This window comes from Chenopodium quinoa, unplaced genomic scaffold, assembly GCF_001683475.1.
Source record: "Chenopodium quinoa cultivar QQ74 unplaced genomic scaffold, ASM168347v1, whole genome shotgun sequence".
NCBI lineage: Eukaryota > Viridiplantae > Streptophyta > Magnoliopsida > Caryophyllales > Amaranthaceae > Chenopodium > Chenopodium quinoa.
The window spans coordinates 5,099,872-5,123,747 of NW_018745286.1; the positions used below are offsets into that span (position 1 = coordinate 5,099,872).

Consider the following 23,876-nt stretch of genomic DNA (forward strand, 5'->3'; position numbering starts at 1 on the left):
CTAAGTCTTCCACCTAACCAACACACAACAAGAACAAGCCCGAAAATTGAAATTTACCAACAATGATCTTATCAATTCAAACAATCAAACATCAAAATTGTCAATGTGCACAATTTACCAACAACAAATCAACAATCCAACACCAAAAGCATCCATACTCACACAAACCTATCACCAACCAAAATTTCAATGCTCTCAATTCACGCAAAATTTTTTTTTTTTTTATACTACTAAACTATCAACAATCACAATTACTTAACAAAATGTCAACAATTTCAACTATTACTACTCATAAAATCGACCAACAAGCATTTAAACTACAAAGGAAGAACTTGAGATTAGAAAGATTATACCAAGAATATCGTGGGTGTAGAACCCGCAAATGAACCTTTCTAGTACTCCTTGTTGTTTATTGATGGTCCTTGTTCACCCAATTTGCTTAAAGAATCAAAATTCAAGAAACCCCCAAATCAATTTTGAAAGTTAGGGTTTGAGAAAATTTTGGTACTTTGGGGTTTTGATGGTGAAAAGGGGTAGTAATTTGTGAAGAAGGTTGAAAGAGGAGTGAAAATTGTAGATTAGAGTTGGGATTTAAGTGAAAAATGGAGTTTGAAGAGTGAGAAATAGGAAGTATGGAGTTTGAAGGAATAGTATGAAGTATGGAGTATGGAGGATGAAGGAGAATTTGAGTATGAAAGAGGAGTGAGAATTGTGAGTATGGGGGGGGGGTCTTTGCTATTATAATTTTTTTTATTTTATTGTTATTTTATTTTTTATTTTTTTTTTAGTAAGAAACCGTCATATTGCTGTGCAGGCTGAATCTGCACGGACGTGCAGATTTTGGCACGGACGTGCAGATTCCTGGCAGAATGGCAATCTGTTCTGTCTTCGAGCGCACGGACGTGCAGTAGTGTTGGCACGGACGTGCGAACCTTCAGATTTCACTAGTCAGGTTCTGCCTTCGTCTGCACGGACGTGCGATGTTCTGCACGTCCGTGCAGACCTGATGGTGCACGATTTCTTCTTCTTTCCCCTTTTTTTTTTTTTATTTATAGAAACCTACAAAAAATATATATATATATAAGTAAAAAAAAAAAAAGGGATAAAAATAATAATAAAACAAATGAAATAATAATAATTGAGGGGAGTGAGGAATTCGGGTTGCCTCCCGGTAGCGCTTCTTTAACGTCACTAGCTTGACGACATTGCGGGATCAAATGTTAGTGAGGAATATCGAACTCATCAAGGTGAACAACTTTTGCCTCTTCATTCAAAAAAACATCAAAGTACGCTTTTAGCCTTTGGCCATTTACTTTGAACGGTTCACCATTCTCTTTGGCAATTTCGATTGCACCATATGGGAACACCTTCTTGACGGTAAAAGGTCCACTCCATCTTGATTTTAGCTTACCCGGAAACAACTTCAACCGGGAATTGAATAGTAGGACCTTGTCACCTTCCTTGAACTCTCTTTTGTTGATATGCTTGTCATGCCAAGCCTTGGTCTTTTCCTTGTAGATCCGTGCATTCTCATATGCATCCAATCTTAGCTCTTCCAAGGCATGGAGGTCAAGTAACCTCTTTTCACCGGCACTTTGAAGGTCAAAGTTCAACATTTTAATAGCCCAATGAGCACGATGCTCAAGTTCTACCGGTAAATGGCATGATTTCCCATATACTAGCTTATAAGGGGTGGTGCCAATGGGAGTCTTGAATGCGGTGCGGTAGGCCCATAGAGCATCATCTAGCTTCGTAGACCAATCCTTTCTAGACCTATCCACCGTCTTCTCTAAGATAACCTTTATCTCCCGGTTTGAAATTTCGGCTTGACCACTTGTTTGAGGGTGGTAAGCCAATGACACCTTGTGCCTCACACCGTACTTCTGAAGAAGAGCTTGGAAGGACCGCTTTGCAAAATGCGAACCTCCATCACTAATGACGGCACGTGGCACCCCAAACCTCGGAAAAATGACCTTCTTGAAGAGTTTGACCACCACCTTAGCATCATTAGTAGGAGATGCAACCGCTTCTACCCACTTTGACACGTAATCGACGGCCACAAGAATGAATTTATTCCCAAAAGAGGTTGGGAAAGGCCCCATAAAATCTATGCCCCATACATCAAAAATCTCCAACTCAAGAATGTTGTTCAATGGCATTTCACTTCTTCTTGAAATATTGCCGGTTCTTTGACACCGGTCACAAGCTTTCACTACACCCCACACATCTTTGAACATGGAAGGCCAATAGAAACCACATTGTAAGATCTTTGCCAAAGTTTTGTTAGCACTCATATGTCCTCCACAAGGTGATGAGTGACACATTGTGATAACACTTTCAATTTCATCATCCGGGATACACCTTCTAAAAAGGCCATCAACACCTTGTTTAAAGAGCAAGGGGTCGTCCCAAAAGTATTGGCGAATATCATGAAGAAACTTCCTTTTTTGTTGATAGGTGAGGTCGGGAGGAAGAATAGAGCAAGACAAGTAGTTTGCAATGTCCGCAAACCATGGTGCCGGTACTTGAAGGATAGCAAAATAGTCGATCATCCGGAAATGAATCATCGATTGGCAAGTTATCAAGATCACCTACAAAGATAGGCAACCGTGAAAGATGATCGGCCACAACATTTTCGGCACCCTTCTTGTCTCTAATCTCAATATCATAATCTTGCAAGAGCAAGACCCACCGTATCAATCTTGGCTTAGGTTCCTTCTTAGACAAGAGGTACTTCAAGGCTGCATGGTCGGTGAAAACTATGACCTTAGAGCCCAACAAGTAGGACCTAAACTTCTCAATTGCATGAACAATGGCTAGAAACTCCTTTTCCGTGGTTGTGTAATTCCTTTGTGCCTCATCCAATGTTTTGCTAGTATAATAGATATCATGGAGCTTCTTGTCCTTCCTTTGTCCAAGAACAGACCCAACGGCGAAATCCGAAGCATCACACATAAGCTCGAAAGGAAGTTCCCAATTGGGGGGTTGAATTATAGGAGCCGAAATCAAGGCCTCCTTCAACCTATCAAATGCTAGCAGACAATCATTAGTAAACACAAAAGGGGCATCTTTTACCAACAATTGAGTGAGCGGCTTTGCGATTTTTGAAAAATCCTTTATGAACCGGCGGTAAAAACCCGCATGTCCAAGAAAGCTCCTTATCCCCTTCACATTTGTAGGGGGTGGGAGGCGCTCAATTACTTCAATCTTGGCACGATCTACCTCAATGCCCCTACTAGAAATCACATGACCAAGAACAATTCCCTCCTCTACCATGAAATGACATTTCTCCCAATTCAAAACTAAGTTCACCTCTTGACATCTTTTTAACACTTTAATCAAGTTTGAAAGACAAGTGTCAAAAGATGAACCAAAAACAGAAAAGTCATCCATGAATACCTCAATTGATGATTCAAGCATGTCGGAAAAAATAGACATCATACACCTTTGAAATGTGGAAGGTGCATTACAAAGCCCAAATGGCATTCTTCGATATGCGAAGGTGCCAAAAGGACATGTGAATGTAGTCTTTTCTTGGTCCTCGGGGTGGATTGGAATTTGAAAGAATCCCGAGTATCCATCCAAGAAGCAATAATGACTATGTGATGCTAGTCTTTCCAATATTTGATCAATGAAGGGGAGTGGGAAGTGGTCTTTCCGGGTGGATTTATTCAATTTTCGATAATCAATGCACATCCTCCACCCGGTGACCGACCTCATAGAAATGGTCTCACCCTTATCATTTTTGATGATGGTCATGCCTCCCTTTTTAGGCACAACTTGAACCGGGCTAACCCACTTACTATCGGAGATAGGATAGATTATGCCCGCCTCAAGAAGTTTTAAAACTTCCTTTTTTACCACTTCCTTCATATTGGGATTGAGCCTTCTTTGGTGCTCAATCGAGGAAGCATGATCATCATCAAGTAGAATTTTATGCATGCATATGGTGGGACTTATCCCCTTAATGTCATCAATTTTGTACCCAATAACATCTCTATACTTCCTTAAAACAACTAGGAGTTTCTCAAGAGAGGTGTCATCGAGCTTAGCATTGACAATAACGGGATAATTCTCACTATCATCAAGAAAATCATATTTGAGTAGAGGGGGAAGGGGTTTAAGTTCAACCTTAGGAGGAGGCGTAGTCCTCTCCTCTTTTGCCTCCACGTTAAGCACTTCAAATTTTATCATCTCGTGGGCCAAAGGTTGGTTGAGCAAGAGATCATACCCCTTTGCTTCTTCACCCTCCTCAACAAAGCTTCCCGTTAGGGTAGCTTGTAAAGGATCTCTTTCATACAATCTTTCTCGGAACTCTTCTATGTCCCTTTCCAATGTGTCAATTCTATGAACTTCATCAATCAATGGCTTTTTTAAAGTTTGTGAGAATGAGAATGAAATTTTCTCATCTCCCACATTTAAAGTCAATCTTCCTTCCTTCATATCAATCACCACTCCCGCGGTGTTCAAAAATGGTCTCCCCAAAATGAGGGGTACTCTTGAATCTTCTTCCATCTCCATTACTACAAAATCACACGGCACAAATACTCTTCCAACTTGAACTGGCACATCTTCAAGAATCCCCAAAGGTAGCCTAACCGTGCGGTCGGCTAGTTGTAAGGACATTCTTGTTGGTTTCAAGTCTCCAACTTTCAAGGTCTTTGCAATAGAATAGGGCATCAAGCTCACACTTGCCCCAAGATCACATAAAGCATCCATAGCTTCCAAATCTCCAATCTTCACCGGTATTGCATAGCTACCGGGGTCACCAAGCTTTTGGGGAAGCTTGTTTTGGATGATTGCACTCACCTCCTTAGGAAGGGAGATGGTTGCACTCTCTTCAAGCCTACTCTTGTTGGATAGAAGATCCTTCAAAAATTTTGCATAGGTAGGCATTTGTGACATAGCGTGAAGAAAGGGGATGTTCACTTGAAGTCCTCTCATGACTTCAAGAAATTTTGAAAACTTCTCATTCAACTTCTTCTCTACAATTCTATGAGGAAACGGAATGGGGGGCTTATATACTCTCATAGGGGGCTTTTCTATTCTTTCTTCGTCTCCCTCGTCTTTCTTTGTGGCTCCCTCATCACTCTTTTGCTCTTATCTCTCAACTTCAACTACTTCATTTTCAAAATCATCCTCACTTCTCACCACAACTCCCTCATCTCTCTTTTGTGGCTCCTCCTCACTCATAACCGGGCCCTCATAACCCCTTCCTGATCTCAAAGTGATAGCCTTAGCTTGCTCCTTTGGGTTCACTACCGTTGAGCTTGGAAAGTGACCACTAGGATTGGAGGATGAACTTCCAACTTGTTGTGCAATTTGAGCCAATTGGCCCTCCATTATCTTATTATGTGCTTGGAGTTGTTGGATGTTTGCATTCATCTCCGCATTGTTCCTTATTTGTTGAGTCATGAAAGTTTCTAGAACGGACTCAAGGCTAGTCTTTTGAGGAGGTGGAGGAGGAGGAGCGGGTTGGTTATATTGTGATCTTTGGTGGTTTTGATCCCTTTGGTTGGGATGGCGGTATAGAGCTTGTTGGTTTTGTGATTGAGGTTGGTTGTAGTGGTTTTGAGGTTGGGTTTGATTTTGGTTGTAGTTATTTTGTGGGGGGCCTTGGTTGTATTGCTTCCATCCCGTGTTATGTTGGGGCTTCCAACTTTGATTGTGGGATTGGGAGTATTGTTCATTCCTTTGCCCAATTGCCGCCGCTTGCTCTTGATTCGTTGAGTTGCAATAGGAGGACAAGTGATCATTTCCTCCACAAGTCTCACAAGACATGACTTGCGAGGAAGAGCTTGAGGGTGTGAGGGTGGCTTGATCTAGCTTGTGAGCTAGCATATCAAACTTTGATGCAATAAGATCTATTGCACTAAGATCATGAATTCCGCCTTTCTTTGTTTGAGGTTGCCTTCTATCACCTCCATATGCATAATGCTTGGCCACTTCTTCAATCATCTTGTATGCATCGTCCACCGATAGCTTTTTGAGGCTACCACCGGCCCCGGAATCAAGGTTGGCCCTTGAAATAGGAGTAAGACCGTCATAGAAGCTTTGTACAATGATCCATGATGTAAAACCATGGTGGGGGCATTTCCTTGTGTAATCTTTGAAACGCTCCCAAGCTTCACTCAATGTTTCATCAATGTCTTGATTGAAATTGGTGATCTTTCTTCTTAGTTCGGCGGTCTTTTCCGGAGGACAATACTTTCCAAGAAAGGCTCTAGTGACTTCGTCCCATGTACTCAATGATCCCTCTTCAACCGTTCTCAACCAATGTTTTGCTTTATCACGGAGGGAGAATTGAAACATGTGCATACGGATGAACTCTTCCGAAATGTTGTTTTGCTTGATAGTTGTACACAACTCAAGAAAGTTGTCCAAATGAGCAAAAGGACACTCATGAGGACTACCTCCGAATTGATCGCTTTGAATCATACGGATGAGTTGAGGTGAAAGTTCAAAGTTGTTTGCATTTGTGGTGGGAAGACGTATGCCACTCCGAAGTTGGAATGCGTTGGGGTGGTCGTAGTCTCTTAACAATGGTTGAGGAGGATTCTCTCCCATGTTATCTTCTTCGTTAGTTCCAAAAACCTCTTCCGGATCGGAATCCGAATAAACAATGGAAAACTCGGGTGTGCCTTGCAAGAGTCTCCTCACGTTTCTCAAAGTCCTATTTAGCTCTGGATCAACGGGAATAAGCGGTGATTGCTTACTCTTTCGTGTCATGCAAGGTCAAACAAAGGTAAGAAAAACGTTAGCAATGACTATCGCAAGTTAAACACACATAAACAAAAATTAAGGTAAGAAAACTACTATACATATACACACATCTAGTCTCATTCAACAATAATACATTCAATGTGACTTTGCCTCCCCGGCAACGGCGCCAAAATTTGATAGGCCGTCGTCGAGCCTACCAAAGATAATAATTCCTATCTTGGTCTCACTAACAATAGTAAGGGTAAGAAAGGGTCGAACCCAAGAGAGGCGTTGAATCAACCACCGAGTACTACCGTTTAAATAAGCTAAACGAATTCTAAATTGGGTTGGTTTTGAGTAACTTCTTCTAACACAATTCAACTAAGCTAAGAGGAGGTTAACAATATTTAGAGGATTCTAGGGCTTGGGTTATACCACTCAACTTCATCACAAATCACAATTAGCATGCAACAATCAAGGTAAATTAATGGGATAAATTAGGGGAAGTCATCTAAAGCACCCAACTACTCTCTCAAGCTAGAGGGATTACTTGAATCATGAATACAACCTACTCTCGTGGTTACATAGCATAAAACAAGTGTTAAAGCATAATCACGATGACATAAACATTCCCTTGACCGGTAATCCCTATTCTCATGGCATTTCGGGTCAATCAAGCATAAGGGAGCTAACTCAAGTTCATCTCTCGATCCTTCGTTGAGAAAGCTTGGATAAATAGTTCTAGCAATGGCCATATACAAGAACTAAGCAATTAAACCACTTAAGCTCAACTAATTAACATCCCACAACAACCAAATTAGCACATGCAACAAGTAATTAGTGACTACATTGAGGGTTTTGCCCAAACCCTAGAATTTAGACTACTCACAATCCATGGGGGCTAAAGCAATTAAAGATTTCAAGCAATTCATGAACAAATTCAAACTAAGGATTAAGCTAATTAACAATCCAAAACATGCAAGAACTAGCAAATAATTAACAACAAAGTAAAGAGAAGTAGAAAAGATGAGTAAGAAATGGTTACTATGAAGCTTCAAGGTGAGCAACAATGGTGGATTTTGTCTTCTACAATGATTGAATTTGAATAATTCCAAGCTAATAATTGAGAACTAACTAATGATTTGAGAATTTAATGTTTTAAGACTACAAACTAAGAGAAAAGCTATGGAAAAACTGCCTCCCCCTTACAAATGAGCTCTAAAGGGGTATTTATATGACCCCCAAGTAAAAAGGACGGAGAAAACAAGGAAGGAGTTCGACTGCAGGTCTGCACGGACGTGCCAGATTTGGCACGGACGTGCAAGACTAAGCACGGCCGTGCCAAGTTTGGCACGGACGTGCAGAGGGGGCAGAATTGAGGCAGAACGTACTGCTAAGAATCGAGCAGTTCCGCACGGACGTGCAGATATTGGCACGGACGTGCAGCTACATCTGCACGGACGTGCTTAATTTGGCACGACCGTGCAGGCCTTGGCAGAATGTTCTGAGTTTCTGGAGCACTTCTGCACGGACGTGCAAAGTCTGGCACGGCCGTGCACCCTCTTCTGCACGGACGTGCCAGATTAAGCACGGCCGTGCAGGCCTTGGCAGCTTGCTGAAGCTTTCTGGAACCTCCTGCACGGACGTGCAAGGTCTGGCACGGCCGTGCAGGGTCTTCTAAACCCCTTTTTTCATCTTTTCTTCTATAATGCTCCTTTCCTTGGCTTCTTTCATCCATCTTCTTGCTTCTAACCTCGGCTTTGTATCCATGGGCTCCATTTGGTCGCTCTTTTGAACCTAGAATCTCAACAAAAACACCAACAACCCGTGAAGCATAGGATACACAAAAATTGCATAATAATAGAGTAAAAATGAACCAAAACGCAATTTATATCAAGTAAACTAGGTTCAAAACACCCTAAAATCGTATCAAATAGCAAGTTATCAGGCTATTTATGCACAAATTTCGAGGAATTTCAACCTGACTGGAATGCGTAGTCAGCGTCAATTGGCGTCACACACCCGAAATTGGCGCCACACAGCAGCTCTTGGCGCCACACGCTAGCAATAGTGCCTGGCGCCACGCGCCACATGCTGGCGCCAGCTGGCGCCAAGTAAGCAGGACAGCCGCGTGTGCTCAGTTTGCGTTTTGATATTAAATCGGAGTCGGTTAATGACTTTATGGCCCCGTTTTAATTTCTTCTAAATATCTCTATCCTTTTCTTAATTAATTAATTATAGCAATTATGTTTAGTTAATTTTTATTCTTTTTTGGATTTTTATATTAAAATTCAAAATTCAGCCTTTCTCTCCGTTTTATTTTCCCTTTTTATTTTTTCCTTTCGGGGGAGAGAGTCGGATAATACCCTCCATCAATAATAAAAATGACGGAATTTTTGCGCAAAATTGTTATCACATTTGCACACACTAACATATACTAACATAATAATAATACATAATAATAGATTTACAGAACAGAGTGTCTAAATAACAAGTCAAAGGCAAAGTTCTATAAAAAGTAAAAATAAAATGCATATACAGAAATAAACTACGCACTGGAGGACGTAGGCCCACATGCCATAAAACTGCGCAGTCCGAGGAGTCACCTCTCCACCAGCTCCAGCCTCAGCATCAGTTCCAGTCTCCGTAGGAGGAGGGAAACTCAAAACAGGACCGCTCCAGCCAAGGCCAACCTGAGGCTGAGACCGCGGAGGCTGCTGCGATGACGAGCCAACCTCGTACATCCCACCACCTCTGAAAGCCGAGGTAGCCTCTCCTAACGGTGCAGCCGGAACCTCCTCAGAAGAAGACCCTGAGCCCTTAGCAACGTCGGCTCGAGCAGCCTCAGAACGGCCACTTCTACCTCCTGACGAAGTGCGACGACGTCTCGAGCTAGACCTCGCTGGCTCTCTTCGCCCCTCAGGCCTCGTACGGGTGTGAGAAGCAATCGGCTGACCCTGCAAAAAGAAATGAATCAGAAACAAGGTGAAAACTGAAGCATAGTGCAGAAACAATAAGTAAAGAAAAATTACCTCTCGGACAGCGTCGTCTCGACGACAGGTAGCTGCGTTCCTCATCCGGACGAGTTGGCTCCGGAAGGCATCTATGCATCGTGCCATAGCCGAAACCACCTCGCGTGAGAACTGTCAAGGAAAGTTAAGTCAGTAAAAATGCATGATAATTGAATACAAAATTCTGAATTATAGCTAGACTTACCCTGGTCTGGTGACGAGGAATCGACCGCTCCACGAAGCGCTCGCCCTCAGGAGCCGGAGAAATCATCTCCTCGATCGGCCCGTACATCCCCTGGTAGTGGATGGACATACGGGGTGGCACAAACTCAGTGGGACCATCCTGATAAAACAGAAAGAAATCAGTAAGGTGTTACTTGGGGGCTACTCAGCGAAAAAAAAAAGCCAAGAATCTTACCCTCACATCCTCGGCCGGCACGAGGGCTGGAGCTAACAAAGGAAGTAGCTCCCCGGCATAACTCCGCCCAAGGATCACATGGGACCGCCAAAGAGAACCAGGCTCCTCAACCATGCTCGACAACTCTCTCTCGTCGAACATGTGGCGTGGTGGAGGAGCAGGAACGACAAAGACATCGGAAGAGTGCTGTCTAGCAACTCTCTCTCCTAAATACGCAACTGCTCCGTAGGTCCCCAGAAAATAACGGCGCTCAGCAAAGTACTGTGCGGCTAATCCAGGGACTGTCCAACCACCCCATGGCCGGTATACTACCTCAGGTCCCTATAAAAATATCAGTCGGATAAGAACATGTATAAAACGTCGCAGAAGAGCAAGATAAGCACCAAAAAACGCACCGAGATGATCCGACTCCGGACACGTGCTGTAGACAGGTCCACATGGTGGCCGCCCTAAGAGGCGCTCACCGGATACCCCCTTGGCGATGGTCTCGCCGGCGCAATGGAAGGAAAGTATTCATAGAACCAGATCTACAAAAGGCTAAAACATGAGTAAATGCTAACTAAACATATAGGGCTAAATGTTATAGGGAATAATGTTTACCTCTACAACTTTCCAGAAAGCGGACAAAGAGACATTCGTCCTAAGAGACCGGTGGCGACACGAGTCCCTCGGTGCGCGAACGAAGTCAGTATAGGCCAAGCTGGCCCAGTCATAAGTCCCGATCCGCCGGAGATCGCGAACAGCAGGGAAATAGTAAAGCAACGCCCTACTACCCCTATCAGGGGAGAATATCCCTGGCAATAACATCAGCACAAAGATGTGCACCTGCTGCTCTCGGGTGGTCGCATCGTCATCAAGAGCCGCTGCCAGCGTCGAGTGGCGAATCCCTCTAGCACTAAACTGAGTCGTCTCGACCTCAGCTCGAGCCCGAACAGCAATCGGCCCCAGTAGTTCCTCGACCTCTGGAGAAAAGACGTCGATACCACCGTCGAATGGCAGCGGCATAGAAGAGAACTCCAGTCCTGTGATGAGACTGAAGTCTGTAGGAGTGACCATCATCTCACCCCATGGAAAATGAAATGTGTTGGTGGTGTCCCAAAAGAACTCCACCAGAGCGCGTACTACGTGGTGACCCCCGCTGGAAGCGACCATAGCCTCCGAGGTCTCAAACAGAGCAACCAACCCGCAAGACTCCCATAGGAGTATCGTCTCTCGATCTCTGGCGATATGCATCCTATACAAATCGCCGAGACCATCGCAGCTAGAGCCGTGATGTCGTGTCCTTCCCGGCTCGGTTCTCCGTCTCACCCTCTCAGAAATGTGGTGGACAGGGGCAAAGAACAAGGTCTGCTCATCCCACTCTGGGAAATGACCAAGCGAAGTGGACGGTGTAGTATCGTCTTCCACGGGCTCATGCTCCCGTCTAGTGTTTCGGGACCGTGAATCGGAGCCTCGTTGTCTAGCCATGCTACATTGTGCAGAATCATCATAAAACAAGGTTCTATAGTATCTAAAGGTTTGCCTAGCCGCATGATACTATGTTCGCAAAAACAGAGTACGTAGTACTAAAGCAGAGCACAAATTCGAATTGAGCATGATAAGCATTTTTCAAGCAATCAAACAATTTCTTGCAACACTATAGTGATTATTGTGACAAATTGAACAAGAATTGCTACCAAAAACATCAAGAACGAGCCACATTGTTTTTCACGACCTTAGGAGGTCCAACAATGGCGGATTGCTCATTTCTTCGCCAAATTGAGTCAAACAAGTCTTAAATTACTCCCAAGGCAATATACAAACATAAACAAGCAATTTCATGGCATAAAACTTGATAAACAAAGCAAATTGAGCATTATAAGTTTCGAATTTTCATCAAATTCGTTAATGAATATGCCAATAATTCATAAAAACCGGTGTGAGTTGGAAGGAAACTTACATAGATCAGGAATATGGATGAAAAGAGCTTTGATTTGCAACAAATTTGAGCGAATTCGGTTGAGAAACGGATGAGCAACGATCAATTGAAGTTCTGACTTCTTTCGAGCAGCGTTCGCAACAAACCAGAGCACGAAATGAACTGAAAACGGGAATTTAAAGTGATTCCCGTGCTAGCGCCAGTCCCTAGGAATTGGCGTCACATTATGTACTTGGCGCCAGACGCCATTTTCAGCGCATGGCGCTAATGCGAAAAAGTTGGCGCTGATCGATTTTCAGTGACGCCAAAGCAGATAGCCACCTTCTAGGGTTGTGCTAGCCTTCTGCAATATATTTCGGTTTCCTTGGTACGCCAGTTAGCCCCTCTGAGCAATTTGACATGATTAGGTAATCGGTTTGATTACATGAAGTGATCGACCTGATGAAAAGATCGTCTCACTAAGCTTAAAGCGCCTAAGCATTGGCTCATTAGCAAAAGGCACCGACATACAGGTTCATTAGCAAAAGGCACCGACATACAGGTTCATTAGCAAAAAAAAAGGGCACCGACATATAGGTTCAAGAGCAAAGAACGCCGACGTACAGGCATAGCAAACAAGCAAAGTTCAGGCGAACTTTTAAAGATCGACGGGCGTGGGTCTTCGGTATTTTCCTTTGGGAGATTATCGCATCAAATGAGGATGACTTCAAGAGAAGTTGTCTTCGGCATCATTCCCTAGCTTGTGGAAAGTTGTCACAAACAAATGAAGGTAATTTCGGGCGAAATTGTCTTCGATCATAGTTCCTGAGGCATGGAACGTGATCATAATGCGGATGAGAATTATTTCAAGAGAAATAATTTTCGATGATATTCCCTTGGACGTGGAATATTATCACAACGGAGAGGATAGTTTCAGGCGAAGCAATCTTCTAATTTGGAAGCAGTTACAAGGCGTAGCAGTTTTCAAGCGGGATGACATTCTCTAGCTTGCAGGAGGTCATTAAAGCAATCGGTTACTTTCAGAGACGTGTGCTCGACGGTGCAAGATACGCGTTTCTTAACTCTTTTATCTGTTTAACTAATGCTAGTTTTGCAGGTATCGGCGTTATAAGATTGATTTAGGATCGCAGAACGTTCTGATTCATTCTCCGTCCCTATCGTTACTTTGACTTTCGTTTTTCGAAACTTGCGTTTCTCCAAACTCAGTCAAAGTGGGGGCTTCAGTAGACACCCATTTGTGTCTCCCCAAAACCAAACCCAGTGATGAATGCCTTTCACGTCGAATCATAATCGAATGAAACGAAAGTGTGGAAAGGTCTAGTGTTGCGGAAAGTTTTCTTTTCTTTTCTTTTCTCTTCTCTCTGTTTTTGAAAACTTTATTTTAAGAAAACAGCCAATCCAGTTTGGTTGGTCCATGATATGGGTCCAATAGTGGTTTAGTTGGATGGGGCTTGCAAAGACCTTTCCAACGATATATTATAAGCCCAATTCCGATGAATATTGAGGAATTTATGGCCAATTTACTAAACTGGGCCCTGTTTGAGCTTTAAGTACGGCCCAATGATCTAGGGGAGGGCCTAATATGATTTATCATTCCTAATGTAATTAGGAATGGTTTTGGTCTTCTAAAACATTCTAGAAGGTCTCATCATTCTTAATTCAATTAGGATTCTTTAGAGTTTTAATTAGATCAAATAGCATTTTCGACTGAAATTATATTATTTTATCTTCTAGTACGGTAAAATTATCAGATTTTCGAAAACGTATTAAAAGCCGGTTTGGCGTCCAACCCCAGGCCTTGGCGCCTGGAACCAGGATTGGCGCCAGACGCCAGCCATTGGCGCCTGGCGCTAGCCACTGGTCCTGGCGCCAATGAGCCAGGGCTGGCGCCAAGTTGTTTTTGCGATCTTCAGACTCTGTTTTGATAAATTATCTTTTTTTTTTTTTTTAATATCGTATTAAAAACTCTGTTTTGAAGGGACGGATTGACATCTATCCTTCACCAATTCTCTTTATTCTTAAGTCTTCATCAACTATCTTCATCATTCACCAATTAGCATTCATCTACAGTCAAATAATCCTTTTCACTCATCTCTTTTCTTCCACTTTCATTAACCTTTCATTCATTCTTTCTAAACTTTATTCTTTAACACAAAATTCCGCATTCACAAGATCCAGAAACACTTAGCCATATTCGAAGTTGCCTTCGCCCTAGACGTGAAAGGTTTTAATTTCTTAGGGTTTGGTCCCAAATCTCTCTTTCAATTATTTAATTTAATTGTTTTGATTATTTATTTTTCTTGAAGTTACTAACGTGTGTATTTTGTTATTAGAAAGAGGTACGAGGCATCAAAGTAAGTGATTTAATTGATTAATTGATATTATGATGTAGAAATCATGTTTATATTGTTATTATGATATTCCTAGTATCATGTCTAGGGTGTTTTTAATATTAAATATGATTCCTGCGATGCTTCCTATTTTCTTCCTAATATTTATTCATGTTAGTATCATGTTAGGGTTAAAGATTTGATTTTTATTGCTTAGTGACATGCTAGGGTTTGTTATTAATCTTGTTAGTATCATGCCTAGGATCTTGCTATGCTTTAACATGATTATAATTGTTATAATTTATAATTATTTAATTTATGATGATATTATTATTATTATTATTATTATTATTATTATTATTATTATAATTATTATTCATGATATTGATTATTTATTATGTTGCTTGATATGCTATTTATTATATATTGCTTGATCACCTTTATTTCATGTTTAAAGGGAATTTGGTACTTGTAATCACGCTTAATAAGATAATTAATAATCTTGTTAGGTTAATTGTGATTATAATTCAAGTGATCGCCAATAATAATTTGTATGTGCATTAATATTCAACCAACATAGATTAAACAGGTTTAGGGTTAAATATATTGATTGCATGTTAATCAGAAAGCGCACATGAATACGAGCAGAATAAAGTAGAGGCCTATTATTAGGGCAGGTTCAATCTCTTTTAGGTTGGATTTGTACCTTCATCCCCGAACCCTTATTTGGTTCATGACCTTATGGAGTTGACTATCTCTTGGATCGTTAAGGGGTATAACCTTCACCTCGTGAACGGTTTACAAGTTCCTTAAAAACTTGTTGGCGACTCTTTTGCTCTATCTTCTTCCCTTTTGGACGCCACCGTACTTTAGTGTATGATCACAGTGGGGTTCAAGCTAGTGGGATTTTAAAGGTTTGAAACTATTCCCTACAGTTAGGAATCAGGCCGAACGTAGCTCTAGCCGAACCTCGCACAAGTGTGTATACCTCAAAAAGGTCTTTTTAAGGGTTGTAACGTGGTTAGGCTAAAGGTTTGAAGAAGAAGGGGATAAAGGCTCAAGACCCTAGATAAGCCCCCAAGGTGTGAAACTTGCTTTTGAATATTTGTATTTTTATGCTTGAGGTTTTCTACTCTTTTTTTTTAGCTCTCTTTCATCTTTTACTTTAGCATTTATTTTATTTTAATAAGTGTGGGCAATCCCGATCATGTTTCTCAGGCACGGTACCGAGCACTCGATAAGAGACGCAATCTGAGACGTGTTCTTATCAAAGATATTTTCATATCAAAGACATTGGAACACTTGCCCTTTTGTACACTTTTATTTATTTATTTTTTGCTTTTGCTATCTTTTGAATTTGCTCAAGCTTTCTTTAGAATTGCATTAGTTGCACGCCATCCCATCCCAAGGTTAGGCAGATGTAGGTTGAAAAAAGAAGGGTCTATCGTTAGGCGAGGCTCAAAGTGGTTTATGAAGAAAGGATTGTAAATTTGAAAGGTGAAAGGAGATATGATGTGGCTACAAGGGGTGCCTCAAATCATTGGTATAACTTGTGCTTAATTCGACGTGGATTTTTTTTGATTTTTTTTTGTTTTTGTGCAATATAATGAAATGATCATATACAAGGAATTAAATGCTCATTTTTATTAAAAGGAAAAAAGGAAAAATCTACAAAATTAATCTAAAGGAAAAGAAAAGGTGCCTATGCTAGACTTATTGGGGAAAGAAAAGATGAAAACGAAATAGAAAAAAAGGCCATGAAATCTTGTCGTAGCAGCTCGCCTCTTGTCTTGTGTTGTTTCCTTTATCATCACTCGCTCTTCTTGTTAACTAGAGGCATGGGAAGCTTGTTATTATCAATCAAATGTTGGATAGCCTCCTTTAGCTTCCAACAGCTCTCAGTAGTATGACCCCTACCTTGATGATACTTGCAGTGTTCGTCTGGATTCCAACTAGGCAATCTTTTTTCAGGTGCGGGACCTTGAATAGGTCCAATGGGAGTAATGAGTCCTTTAGCATGGAGTCGATTGAAGGCAGTATCGTAGCTCATCCCAATGGGGGTGAAGTCTTTCCTTAGTTGCTTCTTAGATCCTTGGTTATCTATGGCTAAAACTTCACTGAGATCAAAGGTACTAACATTGTTGCTAGAGTGGGCGTTTTCGGAAGAAGAAGGATTTTCGTTCTTCTTTCCTTTCCAGCCACCGTGGTTACTATTGTTAATAGCTTTTTGCTTTGCAAGGTCATCTTCGATTTCAATTCCGATGTCATAAACGGCCTTGAAAGTATTCAAATTGTGTTGATATTTTAGGTGCTTCGAATACTTTTCTTGGAGATTCTTGATAAACATCCTCACGGATTCTTTTTCTGTGGGGACCTCAATCATCTTGGCGGAAGTTTCCCTCCATTTATTAAAGAAAGAAGTAAAGCCTTCATTTTCTTTTTGTCTTAGCATCTCAAGTTGTCTATGATCGGTTTCAACTTGGATATTGCACTTGTACCTATCAACGAAATCGTTTACCATCGATTCCCAGGTAGAGGTTTTCTCCTTGTCAAGGGAGAAGAACCATTGTTGGCAAACGGTTTCAAGAGATAGTGGGAACAGAGAGGGGAAAACCTTCTTATCGATACCCTTAATGGTCATTATAGTTTCAAAAGCTCTTAGATGGAAGTAAGGGTTATCTGTTGCCTTGAATTTTGGGATGTCGTTGGCATTGAACTTCTGCGGAAGAAGATCTTTGTCCACCGAGACCCCCTGTGATGTAAGCTCTTGAAACTTGTAATCGCTAGACAACTTGCTTAGGCTCTCTTGCATGATGTCTATCTGTTGTTGCTTCACGGGATCATCAACCTTGAGGGTGAGTAGCTTCAGTGTTTCAGTCATGGTAACCAATTGGTTCCTAAGCTCATTGACTTATTCTTGAGTTGCCATTATCTTCTTAGCCTTCCTCTTTTGACGAATCGGTTTATCAAAAAGCGAAACTTGAATAAAGAGGTTGTCCTTGATTAATCGCCCTTCTCTCCTCGACCAAGTACTGTGGAAAAGGAATTTGGGGATACTTATTGTTAATTATTTGACTCAAACTTTATTCAACATGCAATGGATGGAGGAAGTGAAGAAAAATTGGAAGAATGTGAAGAAGATTTAGATGGAGGTGGAGGGATATGAAGAATTAGGAGTAGAATGTACCCCAACTCAAATGACGGAAAAGACCGACTTATGCATGAACCTAAGACATGGCTATGGTGATGTGTACTCAAAGTGTGTGCTAAGACTAGTGAGTGTAGGTGACATGTTAAGACTCGTGTCATGACCATGTGGCTAGACTATGTGACCAAGACTCGATTAATGACTCGACACGGTGTTATTGACAACAGAAATTAACCGAATTAATTAGCAAACTGGTTAATTAGACCCTTGGTGATGACTCGACTAATAATCCGAACTGTCGGCCAAGCGACAAGACTGACGTCACAATATGGTGGTTGGCGCCAGACTTTTTAGTAAATGTCTGGCGCTACACACCATACAGTGGCGCTACAGCTCAGATTTTGGCACCAATATTGGAGCCTCGGTCTGGGACTGTTTTCGATATTATTAGTCAACTGGGGTATGCCTAAAGTCGTACTAGGTCAATTCCGATTAAAAGAAGAAAAAAAAACTTTATTGACTCAAATTAATTAATTAATTAATTAATTAGGCAAAGTTCTTTAAGTCATTAATTATAATCTCAACACAAATCAACAAACGGTTAAGAAGAGCATAGGATATATATGCACAACAAATAATGCACAATTAGGCAAGTAGGCACAATATGATGCAATGAGTTCGCAACCTAACCATGGCTCTAGTTCTCTAAAGTTCAGGATATGGTTTGGTCAAATAGGGTCCATGGTTAATTGTCCAGATGCATCGCGTAGAAGCCTAGCCGTGAAGGGTTAACGCGCGTGGATAGAACACCGCGAGTTTTTAGAAAAAACTCACTTCCATGGTTTGGTGAATTCAACCTCTCAGATGTACCCTTTGTTGCCAGGAGCGTTCAATCGGGTAGATAGAGCATGAATTCCCAGAGGGTTATGTCCATATGTAGAGCACATATGGGTTTCAGAAAAATGAGAAAAAATTCAATCAGGAAGTAGGATCGAGCAAACAATACGAAAAACCGGTAGAAATTAGAACGCATATTTCTGGCTCGGTATTGGGGGAAATTGGCGCCAGCAAACAGAGACTGGCGCCAACTTTTAACTGTAGCGTCTGGCGCCAATACTGGCGTCTGGCGCTACGGCAAAAAGTGTGGCGCCAAGCTCTGGACCCTGACGCTACTTCCCACATGCCTCAGCAGCTTTCTGTGCTCAGTAAAATCATCCAGTTTCGCGCGGTGTTATTTCAGTCCTAGTTGTGAAAGACATTTCTCAAATTTCCTACGTGTAAAATCCTATGTTTTTGACTCATTACGGATGGTCTTTCCAATGAGAACCTTTTTATGCATATGACAATAATGTTAATCAAAATTACGCACGTGAAATACTTAGAACTTTTCGAGTCTCATCCACTCATTCTAAATCATTGCTGAAACAAATTCAGGAATTAAAATAGAAATCCTCCCCAGTGGAGTCGCCAAAAACTGTAGGGAATAATTTCAAGCCTTTAAAATCCCACTAGCTTGAACCCCACTGTGATCATTCACTAAAGTACGGTGGCGTCCAAAAGGGAAGAAGATAGAGCAAAAGAGTCGCCAACAAGTTTTTAAGGAACTTGTAAACCGTTCACAAGGTGAAGGTTACACCCCTTAACGATCCAAGAGATCGTCAACTCCATAAGGTCATGAACCAAATAAGGGTTCGGGGATGAAGGTAAAAATCCAACCTAAAAGAGATTAAACCTGCCCTAATAATAGGCCTCTACTTTATTCTGCTCGTATTCATGTGCGCTTTCTGATTAACATGCAATCAATAGGATTAACCCTAAACCTGTTTAATCTATGTTGGTTGAATTTAATGCACAAATAAACTATTATTGGCGATCACTTGAATTTATAATCACAATTAACCCTAACAAGATTATTAATAATCATAAATATTAGGAAGAATATAGGAAGCATCGCAGGAATCATATTTGATATTAAAAATACCCTAGACATGATATTAGGAATATCATGACAACAATGTAAACATGATTTCTACATCATAAAATCAATAAAGTACTTACTTGGATGCCTCGTACCTCTTTCTAATTACAAAATACACACGTTAGTAACTTCAAGGAAAATAATAATTAAAACAATTAAATTAAATAATTTAAAGAGAGATTTGGGTCCAAACCCTCAGAAATTAAAACCTTTCACGTCTAGGGCGAAGGCAACTTCGAATATGGCTAGGTGTTTCTAGATCTTGTGAATGTGGAATTTTGTATGAAAAAGCAAAGTTTAGAAAAGAAAGAATGAATGTTAATGAAAGTTGATGAAAAGAGATGAATGAAAAGGATTATTTGACTGTAGATGAATGCTAATTAGTGAATGATGAAGATAGTTGATGAAGACTTAAGAATAAAGAGAATTGGTGAACGATAGATGTAGACGATGATTGAAAACAGAGTTTTTGATACGATATTTATAGAGAAAATCATCCAAAAAAGATAATTTATCAAAACAGAGTTTGAAAATCGCAAAACCATCTTGGCGCCAACCCTGGCTCATTGGCGCCAGGACCAGTGGCTAGCGCCAGGCGCCAATCCTGATTCCAGGCGCCAAGGCCTGGGGTTGGATGCCAAATTGGATTTCAACGCGTTTTCGAAAATCTGATAAATTTCCCGCACTGGAAGATAAAATAATATAATTTCAGTCGAAAATGCAAGCCCCATCCAACTACACCACTATTGGACCCATATCATGGACCAACCAAACTGGATTGGCTGTTTTCTTAAAATAAAGTTTTCAAAAACAGAGAGAAGAGAAAAGAAAAGAAATAAAAACTTTCTGCAACACTAGACCTTTCCACACTTTCGTTTCATTCGATTATGATTCGACGTGAAAGGTACTCATCATCGGGTTTGGTTTTGGGGAGACACAAATGGGTGTCTACACATACACTTAAGCATGGTGGCGTCCAAAGGGAAGGAAGCTAGAGCAAAAGTGTCGCCAACAAGTTTTAGGAACTTGTAAATCATTCATATGGTGAAGGTTACACCCCTTAACGATCCAGGAGATCGTTAACTCCAATAGGTCTGGAACCATGACTGGAAATTCGGAGATGAAGGTACAAATCCAACCTAAAAGAGATTAAACTTGCCCTAAAAATAGACTTCTATTTTATTCTTCTCGTATTCATGTGCGCTTTCTGACTAACATACAATCAATAGGTTTACTTAAAACAAAACACTTTAAAATACATTTTTTTTTTGCTTTAGTGGTAATAAAATCTCAACCAAAGCTCCCAGATACCACTTTGTAACACCCTAGAAATTCCTTTATTTAAAAATATCAGTTTTGCCCTGTATAAAACTTTGAATAGGAATATCTAAGACATTACCGCCACCGTGAAAACGGTTAAGGCAAATATCAAAGATACACAGCGGAAGACTAATTTTAAAAACCTTTCCAAAACACACCAACTTGAAAAGCTAACCAAACGAAAGTAAAGTTAAAACCAAAATGAGCGAAGTAAAATGAAAATCAACCTACAACTTGGAACCATTAAAGGCCCTTATTAAAAACCAAACCAAATCCAAACTTGATGTTAGCTTCACATATAAATATTAGCATAAATAATTAAAGTAGAAACACATTGTAACTAATATAAACTAGCATGATTCGTTCTTCACTCGTGCCCCATCATGAATATGCCTCAATACCTGAAAAGCTTATCTCTACTTGTCTCCACTACTCTCCATTAAAAATGGGTCATCATAGGGCCAAGATAAAGACATGGCCAAAACACACAAACACACACAATCAGCAAAGCTGAGTACATAAGCGTAATTAAACACACTAATATGCTTTCACCTATCAACACACACTTACCTCATTGCACCTGTTCACAAGCACACACACCAATCAACAAGACACAATGACTAGACACTAATTAATTCATTTTGCATTGATTACGCATCGAACGGGTTTCCACCTCCTAACCTCCCCCAAATAAATTTGAGGTTGACTGACACGGGAGCTAACCGTGCCAGCGACAAAACCACTCAAAGGTGGCGGAATTCCTGCGCATAATAATAAATAAAAAAAAGGAATATACAGCGTCCTGTACTCCATTCAAAGTTATGGTTAAATATAAAACCCCATAACTCCCCCCGTTGTTTATACTCAAGGTATATACGTTCCAAGAGTTTTGGTGCGTAATCTCTTTCACTTTACGTTATTTACATATTATTAGACTTGGTGATGAATCTCAAAGCATAATAAGTCAATCAACAATAATTATTCAATCAGACAAACACACCAATTTAATTCTTGAATAATTAGTGACCACATATTATTTAATGTTGAACCCTTTTTAATTCTACCTCAGTGTCAAAGACACCTTAAACGCATAATGCGCCAAAAATCCTATCCCTCGGTGTTAAAAACACCTTAAGTGCACAAAGGCACCAACATACAATTTATTCCTTGTGTACATTGACACTTATATAGCTCCTTCCTCATGCTTAAAGCATCAATAAAAATTATTTGAACCATAATAAAATTCCTTTTCAATATTCCAAACATAATTAAACATGTAGTTTAATTAATCATGCCTTCTAACATGTCATAAATAAAAATGTGGTTCAAACACAACATGCCCAAAATATAATCTTCCGATCTATAAACCATCACAAATAATTCATGCATCACAAATAATTCATGCTTCACAATTCAATCACCAACGTCATTAATTCACAATTCCATACATAAACCTTAGCATGATACTACTTGTAATTGATTGAAATCAAGCCTAGCATGATTCGACGTCATCAAAATATGCTAAGTACGCGAACGTACCTCAAATAAGTTCTTAAAATAACCGAGTACTCTACAACAATTCTCAAAACAAGTCTCCTACATAAAGGGACAATAATACTATATTAATTACCTTAGTATACACAAATTTCCAGCAACTTTTAAACATTTTAAAACCTCACTAACAAGCTGAAATTTTGGTTTAAAACCTTTAAAACTCTCTCTTTAAGAGGATAATTAAAACCACAAAGTGAAAACTCAATTATAGTGTTCATATAAAAATTCCAGCATACTTTTTAAAGCTTAAACCCCTTAAATAAATCTGAAAATTATGTTAAAACCACTTAAAATATTCTCTACTTATGGGTAATCAACTCCTTTTAATTAATACACAAAAGTAGTATGCAAATAAAAGTTCCAGCATTATTCTATTAACAAAAACCCATTAAAATTTCATTAAAACTTCATAAAGATACAATCTTTAAGCTTTATTACCACTTACAATCAATGGGTTTATAAAACCCCAAATTGATTGTAAGTTAGAACCCTAAAAAAATCAACACTTTACTAATTTCAAAACCCTAACTTTAATACCTTATAAAATCATAATCTAAAACAATACAAAATCTGAAATTTATACTCTTTAATCATCAAAAACACAATTTTAAAACATACTAATCATAATTTAACCATCAAGAATCAATACCCAAAAATATATTATAGGCAAAATTATTAAAACAAAATAAAAGAGGAGAGAGAAGGGAAGAACCACCGTGGGTGGTGGCCGGCGGCGGCGGCGTGGCATGGTGGCAGACCGGCGGTGGGGTTGGCGGCAACAGTGGCAGCCGGTGTTGTTGGGAGTGGTAGCAAATTCCCACGTGAAAGAACAAGCAAAAGAAAGGAAAAAAAATAAGAAAAGAAAGAAGAGAAAAGGAAAAGGAAAAAGAATAAGAAAAGGGAAATAAGAGGACAAATAATTACCTTGACCAATTGACTTTTTGTGTGGGAAATTTTAGGGATAAATGGAGTATTTATAGTGTAGAGTAGGTTAGGGTAGGTTTGGGTTTCATAAAAATGATGGACTTAAATGATGAAGTAGGTGGCCCAAAAGTAAAAATAAGATGATTGGGTTCAATAAAGATGGGCTACGTTTGGATTAAATACTTATTGACCCAAATATAAATACTTGCTTTATTTATAATTCAATAATTAAAATAGTTTGACCCAAAATATATTTTATAATTAAATAAATAATTTATAAAATACATTAAAAATACGGGGTATTACAGATTACAAGTACAAATTTCCTTTAAACATGCATAAAAGGCGTGATTTAGCAATAATAATAATAATAATAAAAATCAAGCGACATAATAATCATAATAATTATAATCATAATCGAAATAACAATCATAATTAAAATAATCATGTTAAAGCATAATATTAATAGCAAGATCCTAGGCATGATACTAACAAGATTAATAACTAACTGTAGGGAATATTTCAAGCATTAACCCCATGCTTGAACCCCACTGTGATCATACACTAAAGTAC

General features: G+C 39.9%; 2 protein-coding genes and 1 pseudogene across 2 annotated transcripts; 1 reads left to right on the forward strand and 2 right to left on the reverse strand.

The window, feature by feature from the left end:
- Positions 1-2,427: 2,427 nt before the first annotated feature.
- LOC110712084 lies at positions 2,428-4,944 on the reverse strand. The gene is made up of 3 exons (XM_021890504.1): positions 4,132-4,944; positions 3,804-4,047; positions 2,428-3,269 (listed from the first exon to the last, which is right to left on the reverse strand). The coding sequence occupies exons 1-3, from the start codon at positions 4,942-4,944 to the stop codon at positions 2,428-2,430; spliced, it is 1,899 nt and encodes a 632-aa protein (XP_021746196.1).
- Positions 4,945-5,100: 156 nt separating this feature from the next.
- LOC110712085 lies at positions 5,101-6,567 on the reverse strand. Its single transcript, XM_021890505.1, has one exon. It carries the CDS (start codon positions 6,565-6,567, stop codon positions 5,101-5,103), a length of 1,467 nt encoding a protein of 488 aa, XP_021746197.1.
- A 55-nt stretch (positions 6,568-6,622) lies between these two features.
- LOC110712086 overlaps positions 6,623-23,876 on the forward strand; it is a 34,313-nt pseudogene continuing 17,059 nt past the window's right edge.